This window comes from Aspergillus mulundensis, assembly GCF_003369625.1.
Source record: "Aspergillus mulundensis strain DSM 5745 chromosome Unknown scaffold_6, whole genome shotgun sequence".
Taxonomy (NCBI): Eukaryota; Fungi; Ascomycota; class Eurotiomycetes; order Eurotiales; family Aspergillaceae; genus Aspergillus; species Aspergillus mulundensis.
This window is the reverse complement of record NW_020797894.1, coordinates 537640-554604: the sequence shown is the minus strand read 5'-3', so window position 1 is coordinate 554604 and position 16965 is coordinate 537640. Positions and strand designations below refer to the sequence as shown.

The 16965-nt window shown below is 52.2% G+C and overlaps 7 protein-coding genes across 7 annotated transcripts; 5 read left to right on the top strand and 2 right to left on the bottom strand.

Moving 5' to 3' along the window:
• Positions 1-120: 120 nt before the first annotated feature.
• On the top strand, positions 121-3299 carry DSM5745_06404 (mediator of RNA polymerase II transcription subunit 16; the record flags this gene model as incomplete). The annotated part of the gene is made up of 8 exons (XM_026748420.1): positions 121-272; positions 323-668; positions 716-1426; positions 1471-1690; positions 1738-1857; positions 1909-2019; positions 2070-2339; positions 2386-3299. The coding sequence occupies 8 exons, from the start codon at positions 121-123 to the stop codon at positions 3297-3299; spliced, it is 2844 nt and encodes a 947-aa protein (XP_026602724.1).
• A 704-nt stretch (positions 3300-4003) lies between these two features.
• Positions 4004-4859, bottom strand: DSM5745_06403 (60S ribosomal protein uL29; the record flags this gene model as incomplete). The annotated part of the gene is made up of 4 exons (XM_026748419.1): positions 4004-4009; positions 4108-4333; positions 4635-4774; positions 4857-4859. The coding sequence occupies 4 exons, from the start codon at positions 4857-4859 to the stop codon at positions 4004-4006; spliced, it is 375 nt and encodes a 124-aa protein (XP_026602723.1).
• Positions 4860-5240: 381 nt separating this feature from the next.
• On the top strand, positions 5241-6053 carry DSM5745_06402 (putative vesicle transport v-SNARE protein Gos1; the record flags this gene model as incomplete). The annotated part of the gene is made up of 2 exons (XM_026748418.1): positions 5241-5306; positions 5382-6053. The coding sequence occupies 2 exons, from the start codon at positions 5241-5243 to the stop codon at positions 6051-6053; spliced, it is 738 nt and encodes a 245-aa protein (XP_026602722.1).
• A 149-nt stretch (positions 6054-6202) lies between these two features.
• On the bottom strand, positions 6203-7352 carry DSM5745_06401 (mitochondrial ATPase complex subunit ATP10; the record flags this gene model as incomplete). The annotated part of the gene is made up of 2 exons (XM_026748417.1): positions 6203-6890; positions 6955-7352. The coding sequence occupies 2 exons, from the start codon at positions 7350-7352 to the stop codon at positions 6203-6205; spliced, it is 1086 nt and encodes a 361-aa protein (XP_026602721.1).
• A 330-nt stretch (positions 7353-7682) lies between these two features.
• DSM5745_06400 (DNA-directed DNA polymerase IV) lies at positions 7683-9944 on the top strand (the record flags this gene model as incomplete). Its single annotated transcript, XM_026748416.1, has 4 exons — positions 7683-8064; positions 8124-8296; positions 8346-8717; positions 8769-9944. 4 exons carry the CDS (start codon positions 7683-7685, stop codon positions 9942-9944), a joined length of 2103 nt encoding a protein of 700 aa, XP_026602720.1.
• Positions 9945-10902: 958 nt separating this feature from the next.
• On the top strand, positions 10903-13371 carry DSM5745_06399 (uncharacterized protein; the record flags this gene model as incomplete). Its single annotated transcript, XM_026748415.1, has 6 exons — positions 10903-11410; positions 11482-12008; positions 12057-12168; positions 12220-12587; positions 12638-13214; positions 13268-13371. The coding sequence occupies 6 exons, from the start codon at positions 10903-10905 to the stop codon at positions 13369-13371; spliced, it is 2196 nt and encodes a 731-aa protein (XP_026602719.1).
• A 1213-nt stretch (positions 13372-14584) lies between these two features.
• DSM5745_06398 (uncharacterized protein) lies at positions 14585-16917 on the top strand (the record flags this gene model as incomplete). The annotated part of the gene is made up of 3 exons (XM_026748414.1): positions 14585-15058; positions 15114-16464; positions 16517-16917. 3 exons carry the CDS (start codon positions 14585-14587, stop codon positions 16915-16917), a joined length of 2226 nt encoding a protein of 741 aa, XP_026602718.1.
• Positions 16918-16965: the final 48 nt, after the last annotated feature.

Sequence of the window (16965 nt, the reverse complement as noted above, 5' to 3'; positions counted from 1 at the left end):
CGTGATCCATCCCGCTTTGTGGATCGCACCCACTATGATACTTGGGTGCTGCTATAGACTCACCCATCCTTAGACTGTACATTACCATTGCACATACCGTTTCTCATAACATACAACATTATGCCATTGATCATGGAGGACGGGATCAATGTGGACGACCTTTTCGGTGAATCGACTTCGCTCGAGCTGGGCTTACCTACGGGCACTTCAACTGCCTCGACAAAAGGCCTAGCCCAACGTCTGGATGAGATGAGGTTGACGGGATGTTGCCAGTAAGCTTATGACTGTTATACTCTTGATCACTGTCAGCTGACTATACCAGAAAAATTGCATGGTCACGACTCGGGTGCATTGCGGCCATTTCGCAAGATTCCACCAGAGTGAGCGTCCGCAATCTTCAGTGCCAGCAGTCAGATGGCAAATGGGTGCTGAGCGATGAGACGCCCCTGGCTCAGGTAACAGAGGCCCATGCTGGTCACGCCCTGGTCCATCTATGCTGGAACGAATCTGGTTCAGAGCTCGCTGTGGCTGATTCGTCCGGTCGAGTATCTGTCTACTCCATTCCGATTGCCCTGAACAGCGTGAACGGATCGCGCCAAGCGGCCTTTGACGCTGATGATGATGCATCCCAAATTGTTGGGATGATGTGGCTGAGCCAACATCGCTCGGTGAGTATATGGTTCGTTGCCGACGGCTTGTTGCTAAACATGCCTAGGTGCATTCTTTCTACCAGGCAGCCAAGGTGCAAGGCCGTTGGGCATACTCACCATTTAGACGGCGTCCGACTGGCACGTATCATCCTGCTCACAAAGGAGCGCTGCTCTGCGTCACAAGGTCTGGAGTCATGAAGCTCCTCTATCAAAATCCAGACAACCGATGGGCCGAGATAACGGCGGAATTGAAAAACACAAGCTATTCGGATAGGCTTCTTACCCATGCAGCCTTGGTGACAACACAAACAGGAATTCTAATCGCTACCCATTCAGCTTGTCAGAAAATTTCTCTCTACCGAGTGAGCATTCAGTGGAACCCTCCCCAGTGGGAGCCCACGCAGCAGAAGCAAGGCGCCCAACAATTTCCTGCTCCAAGCTTCCGCCTTGTTCACTTGAAAGTCGAAGTACCCTATAATATCCCCAGCAACCATGGCGCAACCGGAACTATCGACGATCAACTTCCCTCCACCAGCTCTCTTTACTGCCTTACCTCGTTGCAAATAATACTTCCTGCATCCGACAACTCGGCTGGGTCTACGCCACATCCCTGGATTGTAGCTGCCTTCACAACTCCTCCTCACAATATCATTCCTCATCAGCAGCCACAAGTACCAGCTAGCATCATTATTCGGTGGCAGTATGAGACCGGCCATCCGACTCTACACCCAAAATTCGACGACGTGACCTCTAAGAAGGGCAACGGACAGGTCAAGGTATGAATGTGCTTTCCCGCGATAGCATTAGCTAACAAGGGTAGGCGAAAACTGTACTGCGGCGCCTCGACGATGTCACCTCAGATCGGCATGTCATTTCAGTCGATCAGACGGAATATGGCAACGTCTTAGCTGTATCGTTTGACGATAGTTCGATTTCATTCTATGACCCGAAGACTATGGCCGCATTTGATGGCGTCGACGATACAAACAACGTAACTAGCCTTGCTCAGGCAGGGTTTCACTACCCGCTTGAGCCTTCAGGTTCGTCCTTTGACCCTACTGTATCACATCACCCTGACCTCGCAAAGCGTTACATATGAGTTTCTCACCCAGCGCCTGCCTGGCCGTTGGCTTGGACATCGACGGAAATATACACCTGAGGATCATGGAGCACTCCTACGGAGCAGAGAATGACCAATATGATGAGAGTATGTGGTAGTGTACATTTTCTTTTTCAGGGTATCTAATGGGATTTGCAGATAAATTCTCCGCAGCCATTGCTGCACTTACACTAGCCTTCTGCCGGGGGTGCGGTGGTGAAGTCAATACAGACGATATCTTGTTAATATTAATACGCCAATTATCTCCAGGTCCGTCTTATTTGGCAAGTCATTGACACCCTTCTAATCGAAGTATTTAGATGCTCAAACCGCCTTCCTCAACGAGGTTTATCGCGCACTATCCATCAACTGCAACTTCACGACCGAGCAGGATAAATTGATCAATCACCCATATATCCCTCGTGCTCTTAGCATACAGGCCGCTTTAGGCTTTAAGAATAGTCACAAAGCGCGCAACATTGTCTCTAATGTTCCATGGGCAATTATCCAGCTTCGCCAGGCCGCTATGATATATCCATCCTTCTTCCAATACAACAAAGCAGCTCAAGGACCGGAACCACACGATCCAGGTATTCCCACCACTGAACTTCAACCAACCGTTGCTGACTACCCCAGACGTCCTCCGCATGGTCCTTGGAAACACCAAATGGGCGCTTGACTTCTCTTTATACATTTTAAACGAGTTATTCGACCTCGCAGATGACTGTGAAAGCGTCTCATCTGACCAAGAAGCCTTCAACCAGAAACGTCCGCAACCCCAGACTCCTCTGAACCATATGCATGACTCTAATACAAAGCCAGTCAAAACTACCGCCTCCCTACCACTCATAATTGTCCTATCTAGCATGTCCCGCGCCTTCCTTCGTCTGATCTGCCGTGGCCTGCGTGGCATCCACGCCGGCTACGCAAACGCCCCTCTCACCGGCGACTCGCGCGTCTATTACACGGAGATATGCCAAGCGCTCGACTCTTCCCCCGTCCGTACAGACGTCTACGAGAAGCTCCTAGCGGGCATCGACTCCGCCGTGAAACACGCCTACACGAACGCCGGGTTCGGCGATAATGAGCGGCCCGGCCCCGAGAAAGAACTCTTAGTCTCCAGCCGCATCCCGCCCGTCCTCGTTACGGCCGTCAACACGATCCTCCGCCAGACCGTGCCCGCGATGCGAGGCGAAATGGATCGCATGGCAATCTACATGGGTGATTACAGCTGGCTTGGATTTGGGTCGGACAGCCGGACGGAAGCATATCGAAGATTCAGAAATGTGGATATCATTAAGAAGACGCCCATCCTTGCGAGACCTGCTGCTGGTGCTCTGGGGAACGGTGAGACGGTCACGGGCCTTGGTGCAGCTGTTAGGAATGGGGGCATTGGCGGTAGCCAGGTGAGCAGACGGTGTGTGAGGTGCTGTGAGGTTTCCGAGGCGCAGTATCCGCCGCGCTCGGTGTTGTCGTTTCGGATGACGCTGAAGTTGGGCCATTTGCGGTCTTGTATTTGCGGGGGGATGTGGAATCTTGAGGGCAGTTAAGTTGGTATATATATCTTGGTTAGAACTTAGGGGTAACTGATTAATGATGGGTTGTACTTATTTTTCCAAGCCATTGGATGAGAGTGTTAGAGTGACGGGGTACAGTGAGACTGAATATAGTGAAGGAATGAGGCGAGATGGCGCTCAATTCGTTTCGAAGAGTCAATTTTAAGGAGTGATCGACAGCGATAGATTTGATAAAACTAGACAGGCTATAAACTAAGTGCTAAAGTATACGGTATGTTCCAGATCTTCAATGGACGTATGCCATCTCAGCCGTTGCCAGCCGCAGGACATAAATCTAGTACTCACTGGTCGGATAAATCCACTTCATATCAGCACTTCTTCGGCACAACCACAGTCATAGAAAGGCTGGATTGCAATTTGACATCCGTGCTAGTTTTGTTTGGCAAACGATTTCCGACAGGGACACAGTAGGCAAGGGGGTAGTCGTCCACAATATGCGACGAGCAAGTCGAGTGAGCGGGCACCTGGTAAGCAAAAAAGTGGCTGGCCAAGGGGTATTGATTGTCATTGCAAGCAAAGGATTCATTCAAGATCGACCTGCATCTTATCTTCTAAGATACATTATCCATGTCTTTTATGTAAACCTCCTGCTGTGACACAGGTAGGCCAGGTCAAAACGACGTCCCAGAACTCCATCATCAAGATCCAGACTCGATCCCGTCTTTTCCTTTAGGGATTTACGCCTGCGGGTTTTGTCAGTCCTGGTTTCATTTATTGTCCCAGCCAAACAAAGCCTGCGTGACGAGAACTTTGATTGCCTGTTGGTGTTTCATGATCGTACCTTGATGGCGTACTTCCGCTGAGGGAAGTGGATCTCCTTCTTGCGCTGGCGATCGGTCTTGAGGGTAGCCTCGTGCTTGGTGAGGCGGCGACGGAGAGCGCGGGTGAGGCGGGGGCGGAGATCAAGAGGGAGGTACTTCTTGTTCTTGTAGAAAAGGCGGAGCTGAGAGCGCTGGTTGGCGTTGATGACGGTCAGGACGCGGGCGATCGACTTGCGGACGTCGTGGCTATTGAGCGAAAATCAGTATTCCTACTCCTGTATTTGGTTCTGATGTGGATGTGTCGAATGGGTAGATGGGTGAACGGTGATTGTGATCGGATCGAATGCGCGCAGTCTGTCATCGAGTCCTCCGAATTTTCCATTTCGCCTCCTCTTAATTCGTTTCCATGCCGTCGTTTCGTGTTTTCGAGTCGGGCTGTTGTATTCATGCGAGTCGATCGGGCGCACATTCTTTCCGATCCCAATTTTCCGTTCTTCCATCCGGCTTCTGGTGTATTTTGTGATTGTAGGTAGGGAATCAAACGCACATCCGCAGGCTCTTCGACGAGGCACCGCCGGTGATCTTCTGGACACGGAGCTGAGCCAGCTCGGTCTTCAGCTCATCCAGCTGCTTTGTGAGATCATCCTTGCTCTTTCCCCAGAGTTGACCAGCCTTGACCTTGGAAGACTACATCAGGAGTCAAAATCAGCATGCCATTCTGACGCTCGCATCACCAAATTTTCGACAGGGTCCCTGTAGCTGTACATACCATGGTGGGCGGTATCTTGTCGAATGGTTGATTGTCGACGTGAGGATTGAAGATGGACCGGTGTCGATTTGGAGGATTTCTGTGGGACTAGGGCTTTTTTTTGCTCCTTGGCGTGGTGCGGCGGCTAAGCGGGCGCTGGTGCACGTGACTGTGGCTAGTGCGGAGGCTAGTGCGCGGGCGGTGGATGACGCTGCCCTGGCCTAGGCGGTCCGGATCGGGGAGATACAGCCCAGCCCTGTACGTAAGTCCCCCGTAAGTAATTGATCGATTGCAAGTGCTGCGTTCCGCTGGACGGATAGTTGGCAAGCTCACTATTGGTGCTCAAGCCTTGTTTCTACTCGATTTATACTCACAACACATTTCGTTCGTCCTTCTATTTCATACATGGCTACCTCTACCGGTGCCGGCTGGGCACAACTGCGGCAGCAGGCCAGATCTCTTGAGACTCAGGTACGGCGAACCTCTCCAGGGCCTGGCGCTTTTGGATGTCTCTGTAACGACTACTAATGGTTCTGACATTGACAGACCGAAAACCTCTTTCACACCTACTCCCAATATGCCTCCATGACGAAGCTGCCTCCACAGCCCTCGGAAGAAGAAACCCGCAATGAGAACCAGATCAACGACCTCCTAGAAAAGGTGAACAACCTACGACTAATCAATATACCGGAAGCTAATGTCGGTCGTTTTCAGCGCGAATCCTTAATCGCCCAACTCGCCCGCCTCCTCGACTCCGAAGCAACCCTCACCTCCTCAGCCCTCAAACAAAGCAACCTAGCCCGCCACCGCGAAATCCTCACAGAACACAAACGCGAATTATCCCGCCTCACGTCCGCAATCGCCGAGTCGCGAGACCGCGCAAACCTCCTTTCAAACGTCCGGTCCGACATCAACGCCTACCGCTCCTCGAACCCCGCCGCCGCCGAATCAGAGTACATGCTGGAGGAGCGGCGTCGCATTGATGAGAGCCATGGAGTGATAGACGGGGTCCTGAGCCAGGCATATGCGATTAATGAGAACTTTGGGATACAGCGCGAGACGATATCCAGCATAAATCGTCGTATTGTGGGTGCTGCGAGTCAGGTACCCGGTGTGAATGCTTTAATCGGGAAAATTGGGAATAAGAGGAGGAGGGATGCGCTTATACTAGGAGCCTTTATTGGCTTCTGTTTTCTGATGCTGCTTTTCTTCCGATGATGAGACGTCTCTTCCGCTTCCCCGCAGCCGTCGTCTAGATGGCGTTTACATCCATCCGTTTCCTTCGGAAAGTTAATACGGGTTCGGAGTTATGGCATTCGGGCTATCTATATATCTTACACGCTCACACTAATATGTACATACAATGATCAACGGCTATGCTCGACAACCCTGGCCTTCTTCGGTCCATTTCCTGTCACCTGCGAATACCGCGTAGGTAGATCAGATCCCATAGTGATCCTGCGCTCCTGGATCAGCTTATGGACGCCATTGTTTAGACTCTCCAGTTCGGCGGGCTGAGCAGGTCCACTACCTGCCCATCGAATACGGCAGTTCTCATCCAGGAGATACACGTATCCAACCTTGCTGTTTAACATAGCGATAGCCTGCTTGAGGCCATCATCAAGACCCTTGCGCACTATGAAGTACCTCGAATGTTGTTCCTTGGGCAACTTCTGCCGCATCCGCCACATGAACAGGCGAATTAGCCATTCCTTGAGTATGTTGTCCTCAAAATTGATATCGACCTTCTGCACAAGCTGACCGCCCTCCTTGAACGCTTCGTAAAGACCGGGATTAAACTGCGGGCCGGTGAATGTGGCGACCTGGCTTTCTGCCCAAACGCTACAAAAGAGGTTCACGACAGTGACCTTGCCGCGGAGAATGGATGTGGTGTTTTGCGGTTCTTTCGGCGAGGCCAGTGTCGCTCCGTACAGGTTGGGGAAGTAAAGCGCCTTGTCGCGCTTGAATAACCGCGGGTTCGAAATGAAGCTCTTACCCTTGCTGTATTGCATGTTCGTCCATTCTTGCCAGTAGGGCTTTGCGGCTTGTTTCGTCCTAGAAAGTAGGAAGAAGATGATAAATATTTGGATTGTGGAACAGGGAAGGGCCGGATGCATACAGCTGTTTACGTCTGGCAAGATGCTTCTCATAATTCAGGAAATCATCTCGGCGCTGCCCGAATGTCCGCTGGTCAATCCCGGTGTTCTGACCTTCCTGCGGCGGAATCACCGAACCGATGGGCCGGTCTAATTGTGGAACTGGGTCTTCTTTAGGATTGTACGCCTCGAGAGGAACAGCTTGCGGGGCAGCATTCTGCTGGAATTGGACTTTTCTGCTTGTCGGGGCTTTCGTTGGGGCCGGCGGTTTCTCTCCGTTGTCGTTTTTCGTTGTATAGGGACGGAGTGAGGGTCTAGATCGGAATGCAGAGGCGCCGCGCAGCTGACAGCTGAGGCAGCGACGGCTCTGTAGGAGCGACGGCTCCAGCAAGGACGAGAGAGGCACTGGAGGCTTCCACATTGTTGCTGTATAATGCGTCAACTGGCCAGCTCCGGCTCTGATCTTTCGGTTCCGATAGTGGAATACCTACCTACCTAATTGCTACACGTGACTCGGCGATGGTTCCGCGGCACAACACGTCCTGGGTGGCTGCCTACAACCTGGACCGTGTGGACTCGGACACGCAAGACTTGTGTGAGTTTAAAGTGAGTTTGTAAAAACACAGTTTATATTCTCCGAGAACTCCCGTCGCCGTCGCCGTCGCCAGGCAACTGGCGGGATATTATTCACTTATGGCTCAAGTATCTCCGTATAGATGCCTGGTTATTCACCAACTCGGATATGCCACAGATGACGACGGATAAAGAGGCGTTTTTCATGCGCTTAGAGCAGCTGGACTGCCCTAGTGATGAATCCGAGGGTGAATTTGACCGTCTCATAGCAACTTCACGGCGGAATGGTGGGATTCACTCGTCTCCCGACTCTTTTTATCCTCGGAGTCCCTCATATAAATCATCCTTTTTAGAAGATGTTCCTGTCGCTGCCGGCAGGTTGTCTCCTGTCTCTTCTATTACCTCCATCACTGAGATTACAGGCAACGAGCTGAATGTACAGAGCGACATGGGATCATCCAAACGTCCAGCAAAGTATGCCTCTGGAAAGCGCAAGCGAGGAGTCTTAGCCGCGAAGATAATCCCTGAGCAGCAGCAGATCCTCAAAGGCCTTGTATTCTGTACGTTCCTCAGGTGCGGATCATATGAGTGCTTTGACTGACCTCCCTCTCTGATATAGTCTTCTTCCCGAACAATGACGTTTCTCCCCTACGACGGGTGCGTATCCAGAGAGCCCAGGAATATGGAGCTCTATGGGCCAAGACGTGGAGAGACGATATTACGCACATCATTGTTGATAAAGGGCTGAAATATGATGACATCCTGAAGCACTTGAAGATGGAGACAGTTCCGGTTCGTGCATGACATCCTGCTAGTCCCATCTCATCACTAACTATTGCAGCCTGAAATCGCTGTGGTTAATGAAAGTTATCCTGCGGACTGCATCAAATGGCGAAGCATCCCGAAGGTGACACAGTTTCGATTCCAAGTCAAAGGTGCTCCTTCATCCGAACCTAGCGTACCAAGCAATCCGCCGGAAGAACTACCAGCTGTCACCGACGGGTCTCTGCCTCTGAAGCCAGAAGGAAAACAGTTGCCCCAAACTCAGAGATCATCCCAGCTGCTTGAACAAGAAGAACCCACACCAGAACCAGCGCCGGTACTCGACCTTCCGGACGAAGCCAACAAGCAGATGGTTCCCGACAGTTTTGCTGAACGTGAACGTGACGCCCTGGATCTTGTGATAGAGGAGACTAAAGCCACCGAACACCTGGTAAGACTGTCTGCAACCATCTTGCTCTGTTATGTTCTGACCTCGGAATAGCCTTTGGACCCTTCAGATGACGATGCTCCCGCTGGGGACTCTGATAATGAAACTGACAACTCACAACCTCCACCGGCGAAGTCTAAGAGAAGGAAGCTGTCTCGTGATGAGAATGAAGCAAGAGGATCATGGCAGAAATCGTTCCGATGCATGCAGAAGCATGACTTGACCTCGAAATCCGTGACGCAGAACCCAAATGCAAAAACAATCGAGGTACTGCAAAATATGCTCGAATACTACACTCGAACTGCTGACCAGTGGCGCACCCTGGCCTATCGGAAAGCCATCAGTGCTCTACGCAGTCAGCCAAAGAAGGTGACAAACCGCGCAGATGCCATTCAAATCCCTGGAATTGGAGAGCGTCTAGCAGACAAAATAGAGGAAATAGTGCTCACAAATCGTCTACGTCGCCTGGAAAACACAAGCAATACCGCCGAGGACCGTCTACTACAGACCTTCCTGGGTGTCTATGGGGCGGGATTGGCCGTGGCTTCGAGATGGATAGCGCAAGGTTACAAGTCATTGGATGATTTGCGCACAAGGGCGACCCTCACTCAGTCGCAGCGCATCGGTTTGGAACACTACTTTGACTTTTCGCAGCGGATACCAAGAAGCGAGGTACAAGAACACGGAGACTATGTGCGGCGAGTGGTGCAAAAAGAAAGTCCTGAAATGGAAGTTATCATCGGGGGTTCTTACCGGCGCGGAGCAGCCGATTGTGGCGACATTGATTTGCTCATCACAAGATCTGATGCGACGATCGATGAGATTCGAACAATGATGCTGGACATTGTTGTGCCGAAACTCTTCGAGGAGGGGTTTCTCCAAACCGGTCTAGCTACCACGTCTCGAGAAGACGGTTCAAAATGGCACGGCGCATCCAAACTACCGGGCGGACAATTCTGGCGGCGTATCGACCTTCTATTCGTGCCTGGGTCCGAGTTAGGAGCAGCCTTGGTATATTTCACTGGGAATGATATCTTCAATCGCAGTATCAGACTACTCGCAAGTAAGAAAGGTATGCGGCTGAACCAGAAAGGACTTTATGCGGATGTGGTGCGTGGCCCTCAACGGGCCAAACTCAACACCGGTCGATTGATCGAGAGCCGGAGCGAAGAGCGCATATTCGAGCTCCTGGGGGTACCCTGGCGTCCTCCAGAGCATCGCATCTGCTGAAGTGTCCAGTTTGCCGCGCTTTTGGCACTTGCCATATCGCAGCTGCCACTTATGAAGCATGGTGGGTGATATTCGTGGTCTGGCATCGTTACTACCTATCTATCCTTTGAAGTGGTGATTTCTGGATAGTACATGATCGTACGTTTACGAAGGCCATCCTTCAAGTATTAATGCAGTAATGAAATCAGTAATATTTGTTTTTTGCATGAATGTCAGATCTTTGCTGTATGCGACGTGGTTTATTCCAGCAAGAAGGAGCGGTCACTGAGTGGGAATCTTGAGGGAGGAGCAAGCTGCTGTGTAGTCTGTGTATGTATTTTTGCGTGTGGTACAGAAACTCTGTCAGTTCCATTCCAAGGAAGGCACATTCCACTCTCTAGAGTCTAGGGTGTTCTCAAAATTTGACACTTTCATCATCTCTCTTCTCTCCATCACACTGGAGACATTTCTTCCCTCTCTGACCGATCTCATCACCGCCATGCTGCGGTGAAGGTCACACAGACCGCCCCTGCGAGATTTAGTCATTAGAGGTCGAAAATCGGTCATATTCTGCCCACCATCACCGATTCTGCCTGCCATCCAGCGCTCTTCTTTCTCCATCCCCCTCTTCGACTTCACCGGCTTTTTGTCGTCTTCAGGCCATTATTGCCATCAATTCTGGCTATCGGCGTGGTCCATTTCACTGAATCACCCCTTTCAAAGGGTTCGCCCTTTCGGTGGTGGCCGCTGACTTCCCACACTATCGCACCGCCCGCACTTTTTTGCCATCCTCCATCTGCTCCTCCTTGTGTGCGTTGCTGCTATTCCCCCTTTCTCAACTTACTGAGGCGAGTTTTGCGGGACTATCGAGTGTAGCGACTGTATACGATCTGTTCGAGCTTCAGTTTTAAGATTTGAGGCTGCGAGTTGGTCTCGAGTCATTCCCTCCGCCTCCGTTAATTCTGCCACACGATTCAACATGGGTCGCAAACCCAACCAGCTCATCCTCGAGTTCTTCATTCGGGGCCAAAAGCTCGAAGATGCCAGCAACCGCTATCAACATACGTGCAAGGCATGCGGCGAAAAGTTTCCCAAAGGTCGCATCGACAGTCTCACCAATCACCTAGTAAAGAAATGCACCGCAATTCCGTTGCGGGACCGACAACGCGTCTTGTTGCGACTTCACGAGCTTCCAGACCTCGCCGACGGAGACCAAAACAAGGACCCGAATGCTGCAGGACAGAACAAGGGAAAGCCCGGTGAGGTTTCCTTTACCACGCGCCAGAACTTCGACGGTTTGAATGTGCTGGCCGAAGCGTCGCGACAGGTGGGTGCTTCCGACCAGTCGAAGCGGGGGGCTCCTGCGTTTCCCCAGTCCGTCACTGTTGGTGGAAAGACTGTGGTCGTTGACCCTGCGCTTGAGGCAGAGGGTTTTCAGGGCCATCCTACACAGTCTGACCAGATGGACGAGGACGTCAAGATTCCGGGTAAGAGTCGGTTTCTAGCTTGTGTTTTCAGTTTGCAACGCTCGCTAATAGAAGGAATCGTCTACTCGCAGTCTCTCCCAACACCCCTACAGACGCTACGGCTATTCCCTCACTTCCTCCTACCGGTTCACTTGATCCTTCGTCAGCATCGCCTCCCCTGCCTGAGACATCTATGACTCCCGACCCTACCGCCGCTTCTCGGCAGTCGCAGCTGTCTATGATCGCCGCATCTGCTAGTGAAATGGTACCTCACGGCCTCCCGTTGGATCATGATCCTAGCTCTGGACTTTCTGACGGTTTGTCTAAGATGAGTTCTGCATGGAACCAACAGCTCTCAACTCAAGAACAATTGCTGTTCGACAGCCTCCAGGAGCATGATCCGACGCTGACCGCAGCGACGCAACGCGCCGCCTCCTTTCCTCGCCCCATCGCGATGAACCCCGCCTCCCAAACCAAGGGCTTTGTGAACGAGTTTGGCAATTCGACCAAGCCGGCTAAACCCAAGGTCCGTGGTCGGTTCTCCGCAGCGAGACGTCGAGAGGTTCAAGAAGTGAGGAAACGAGGCGCGTGTATACGCTGCCGTATGCTCAAAAAGCCCGTATGTATCTCTGTCCGCCGTTTGATTCGACTCTACTTACATGTTTAGTGCTCCGGCGACAGCCCGTGTACCACCTGCGCCAGCGTCGAAAGCGCGCGTTTGTGGAAACACCCATGTATTCGCACCCGAATCGCGGATGAGTTCGAACTGTTCAATGCTAGTATGTGAACTGGGCTCGGCTAAATCGCCGACATTGCTAACTAGGTTTTAGATTTGCACGCAACCCTGGCTTTTCATGACGTCGGCAGTATTCGAAATCAGGTCAAATTTGACGTCTTTGCTGGCCGTATCGAGGTCACTCATTTCGAAGAGAGCTTGATTTTTGTCACTCTTGCTGGACAACAGGGCCACAAGACTTCAACGTCAACGCTCGACCCCCAGCTCCAGGGGCTTGGGGACGATCCGCAGTTTCAGGGACCCCTTCAGGAGGTTTACTTGCTAGACAGCGATATGGAAGATATTCCCGGCAAGGTTGAGTTGTACATCAAGAAGACTGGATCAATGTTCTACGAGCGCGAGGCTTCCGACATCATGAGACCAACATTAATGCTAGCGGCAGAGTTGGCCGCACAGAAGAAGGTACGACGCTCATGCTTACTGCGTTATATACATACTGATTCATTTTGCAGGATTTGTTGTTAGAACGAGTGTTGGAGCTGTGGGTTGCCACCCATATTCTGGTTGATGTCGACACGCACTGGAAGACTTTCAGCAACCCGTCCTTACCACCGGCTTCCTACTCCTTCGCGCAGCCTACTGATGACGGGCGTATTCCGATCGACGAAATCACCAATCCCGAGTCATACGCGCTGTTGTGCGGCCAGTTGCGCGCAGCTACCGAGAAGCGTGCCGCGGCGCTGAGCAAGTCAGTAATGAATGACTTGGAAAGGAGGCTCCTCCAGCGCCAGCAAAGCGGCTGGTTCGAGACCTTCCTGGTTTCTCTGATTCTCTTGAACTGCGTGGAGAGAACGTGCTGGCTGTTCCGGTCTTGGGATGATGAGAACTTCACGCAGCGGTGGCCCCTTGAAAAGCGGCCCCAGTCCTACGCGGCGCAAGGCGACCGCTTCTCGGATATCCTACACATGCTGTTGAAGATGCGGAGTCTGCCACCCAAGGCGAAACCACTGCCGGACAGCGGGGTCCTCGAGGCTGTGGAGGGAAGTGATGAAAACGCCATCCGCTGGTTCGACATGATCAAGGTCACCCGTAAGCTACACCATGTCCTTATTTTCTTTTATGTGATGCTAATGAGTCCCAAGCACTTTACCTAGAGCAGCGCCAAACTGCAGGGTTCGACCCGACTGATTGCCGGTCCTTCGACCTCCGTTATGGATCGAAGTTGCTGCCAACTGTCTATGCGTGAGTAGTGGAGGACTATGGTGATAATGAACATGCTTATCGGACGTCGTACTCGGAGCTACTCGGATTGTGCCTTATCTCTTTTCAGTTCTTTTTACCTTTTACCTTCTAATAACGTGTACGTTTATTAATGGCGGGACATGGGCTATGGAAAAGAAAGCGGAAGAATAAAACAATGTCAAGTGTATCAGAAGTTTAGTATACAGACGGGGCAAACTGATGCTCGCCGTCTGTAGATAACCATGTCACTATGAGCAGTTATAACATGGAAATATACTCAAACACATTTAAGCGTGTTTTGCTTAATGCACTTCGCAGTCTGTGCATGGACTACTGACTATCAAACTACTTGGTCTTGGGGATATCCTCGGCCGACGACCCTCAGTCAACAACGGCGTGCGATATGACGATCAGCAGCGCGAAGCCAGAAGCAGTCAAGAGCTCCTCACTAAAAGAAGCTACCAAACTGCCCCAATTGACTGGACGCGATCTTTGCCTCTTTAGGGGCGCATCAGGAGTACTCAGAGCGCCCTGAGGAAAATCGCAGGATCATTCAGATTTTATCTTGTCGTCTTCTAATAATTTGGCCGCTGTGCTATAGAGCCTTGTATTATCACTATATATTGTATTAATCTCCGTCCCGTAGTGGGCACGCCGTTCTTTCATTATTTCTTTCATCTTTCTTTTCTTTTGTCACTTGTACCAGTCTGAGTCGCTCTTTCAGGCCTCAGTCTGGCCGACAATCCTTGCAACTGATCCCCTGCAGCTCAAATTCTCTCAAAGCCAACCGATTGCCCGGGACCCAGTTGCAGCAATATTGCAGATGGCTGACGCCTAGAGGAGCAAAAAGGGGGAACGATCGCGGACTTTGTTTACATCACGTTAGGAGCTGTCCCTCGTGCTGCTGCCAAAACGACCGATCATCCAGCCCGACAGAATCGATAGATCAAACCACCATGTTTTCGACCCATCATCAACACCCTCCTCCGGTCATTCCTCCGTCGCCGACCCTGTCAAACCCGGACATGATCCTTCCCTTCGATGACAACGAGCGCGAGAATTCCACACCGTCTCCTCCGTTCAATCTGCCCTCCTTATCCCACCTGCAGTCCTTCTACGAGAGCCGAACGAACTACACAAACGGGTATAATAATTTGGACCCAACGAGGACTAGCGCGCCCCGGACCCAGAAAAAAGCCTTTCCGCGACACACGTGGATGAACGAAGGTCACCACGATGCCGCCAGTCGCCGCTTGTCAGACATAGGGGAGGAGGAGACCGGGTCGCCTTACCGGGCGATGAGGAACTCGCCGGGCATGACAGTGGCACGGCAGAGTCGTGTTTTGGATTCGCCGGCCTCAATCCGCGAGGCGGACAACACCTCCGAAGGTGCAGAAAACAGAGCGCACAGCAGCTCGTCGGGCTCGACGATCAGCGCCGCAAGCGAAACTTCGTCTTGGGATGAGACAAAGGCGCGCGCAGCCTACGTGGCTGCGCAGGAGCGTCGTGGATCGAGAGAAGACCGTCGCGCAGCCCCTGGACCTGGACCGTCCAGCGGTGCACAGACGGCACAGACGAGCGCAAACGCGCCGGCGGCCAATGAAGATGAGGGTCCGGATGAGGACCTATCCGCGGTTATCTTGGAGAGCGAGGCAGAGCGGATTCTGGAGAACGCGAAGAGACGATTGTCGGTATGTTGCTTACACATTCGGATTTGTCTACGAGAGCGGTAGCTAATTTTTCTAGCTCATGGAGGGCAATCTAACGCGAGCTCGATCTACAATGCGCTCAACTACTCCGTCCGCCTCGTCATCGCCAGTGCCATCCACGTCCCCTGGTCTCGGACAGCCCGTTGGCGGCTTGTACCAGTCGATTCATCGCGCGGCAGACCGCAGGTCCTCCAACCTCCGGTCGCGACAGATATATAATTCGCAGGATACGACCAACAACCGGCACTCGCGAGTTTACAGCGAGACCAACCTACCGTCAAATCAGCCCACCGTTGTGAAGAACTTCTCCCGCTCCATGAGCGCCATGGGCTCTAGCACGAGCTCCAACATTCATAGTGGCGAGCGCTCTTTTCATTACGCACCCACTCGAGCGTACCTGACTCACCGGGCATCGGTCTCGTCTATACAGCAACATGGCTCGAATCCGTCTATGAAAGAGCGCGCCTCTTCTGGCTCCCCGCCGGTGTCTGAAGAAGAGGAAGACGAGACAAAACCGTCTAATATGGAAGAATTCAATACCGCATACCCGGTACACGATCCTCCTTCTCGATCCCAGTCTCAGCTGCAGGTGCGCGATCTGCAGGACCAAATGAAAGGTCTTCATATCAAAATCTCGACGCTGAAGGTGAAGGCGCAGGAAGATGGTCTGCGGCGACGCAGTCTGCAAAGTCTGCGCACGCCCAGCCCTTTAACAGCTGCAACCCATTGGTATGCCAATCCTCTTGATCACACCGCACGCCGTAGCCCGCTGCGTTTGAGCGCCGAGTATGAACAATACATGGACTCGCCCATCAACAGCCACTTCAACGGTAGCGGGCAGAAGTCCAGTAGCAATACTGATTCAACGCTTCTTGTCCCGGAAACCGTATCTTCCGAGCCCGTGCAGTCATCGGACGGCCCTATAGTGGCAGCCTTTGAACTAACCGACCATGAGAGTGACCACTCGACCGCGGAAAGTCTTTACGAGGATGCAGAGGAGGATATTGACCGCGCGGCGCTGGAGGAGATCTTACGGGAACCTCTCGACGACGATCTTGCTGCGGATGAGCTAGAATCGTTCCCCGGGGTACCACATACCGATGATACCCCTCATGAGGAGCGCGAGGACGCCTTCGACTACGAGCACTTTATCCTGCATAGCGCCTTGGGTAATTATACTCAAGCACGACTCCGACGGCAAAGCAACGCGTCGGAAACGTCTGTTGAGACAACCCGGCCGGTCAACAAGCGCCGCTCTATGCGTTCCATTAAGCACTCCCGGTCTAACAGCAACAACTCGATATCCACCATCGCGACCTTTGCCACCGCTGCCGAGGGCAGAGACGATGTTGAGAGTGTTCTGTACTGGGACCGGAAATTCAACGTTGGTACGCTTGTTCTTAACACCTCCAAGTTGCAACCCAAAGCTAACAATCCCAGAACTCAACCATACATATGCTGAAGACGACGAGGAACCAACAGACATTGACTCCGAGGCAGAACGCACTCCTCGCAAATCCAAATCTCTTGCGGTTGAAGTCATTTCTCAACGGCCCGACTCCGCAGCAACCGGCTCCGCAACACCAACATCGCTCGCCTCGTCGCTGGTCTCAACAGTCCGCGCGGCCGCAAGTCCACATCCCAACTCCGCGAACAGCCATTTGGGAATCAACGACGATGATACGAGACTGCTCGAGCAGCTGTTCAAAAGCCTTGGCGACGTCTGCATGAACTTGCAGGAACTTACGTTAACCCCGGATTACGACGAGAAGCAGGCGAGGTTGCTGAGGAGGCGGTTGGAGGCCGCCCGGCGCGTGCTTGATGGCGAGCTTGATACCTGATCTGACCTGACGGATATTTCTTATACTTAATCTCTAATTGTGGTGCTT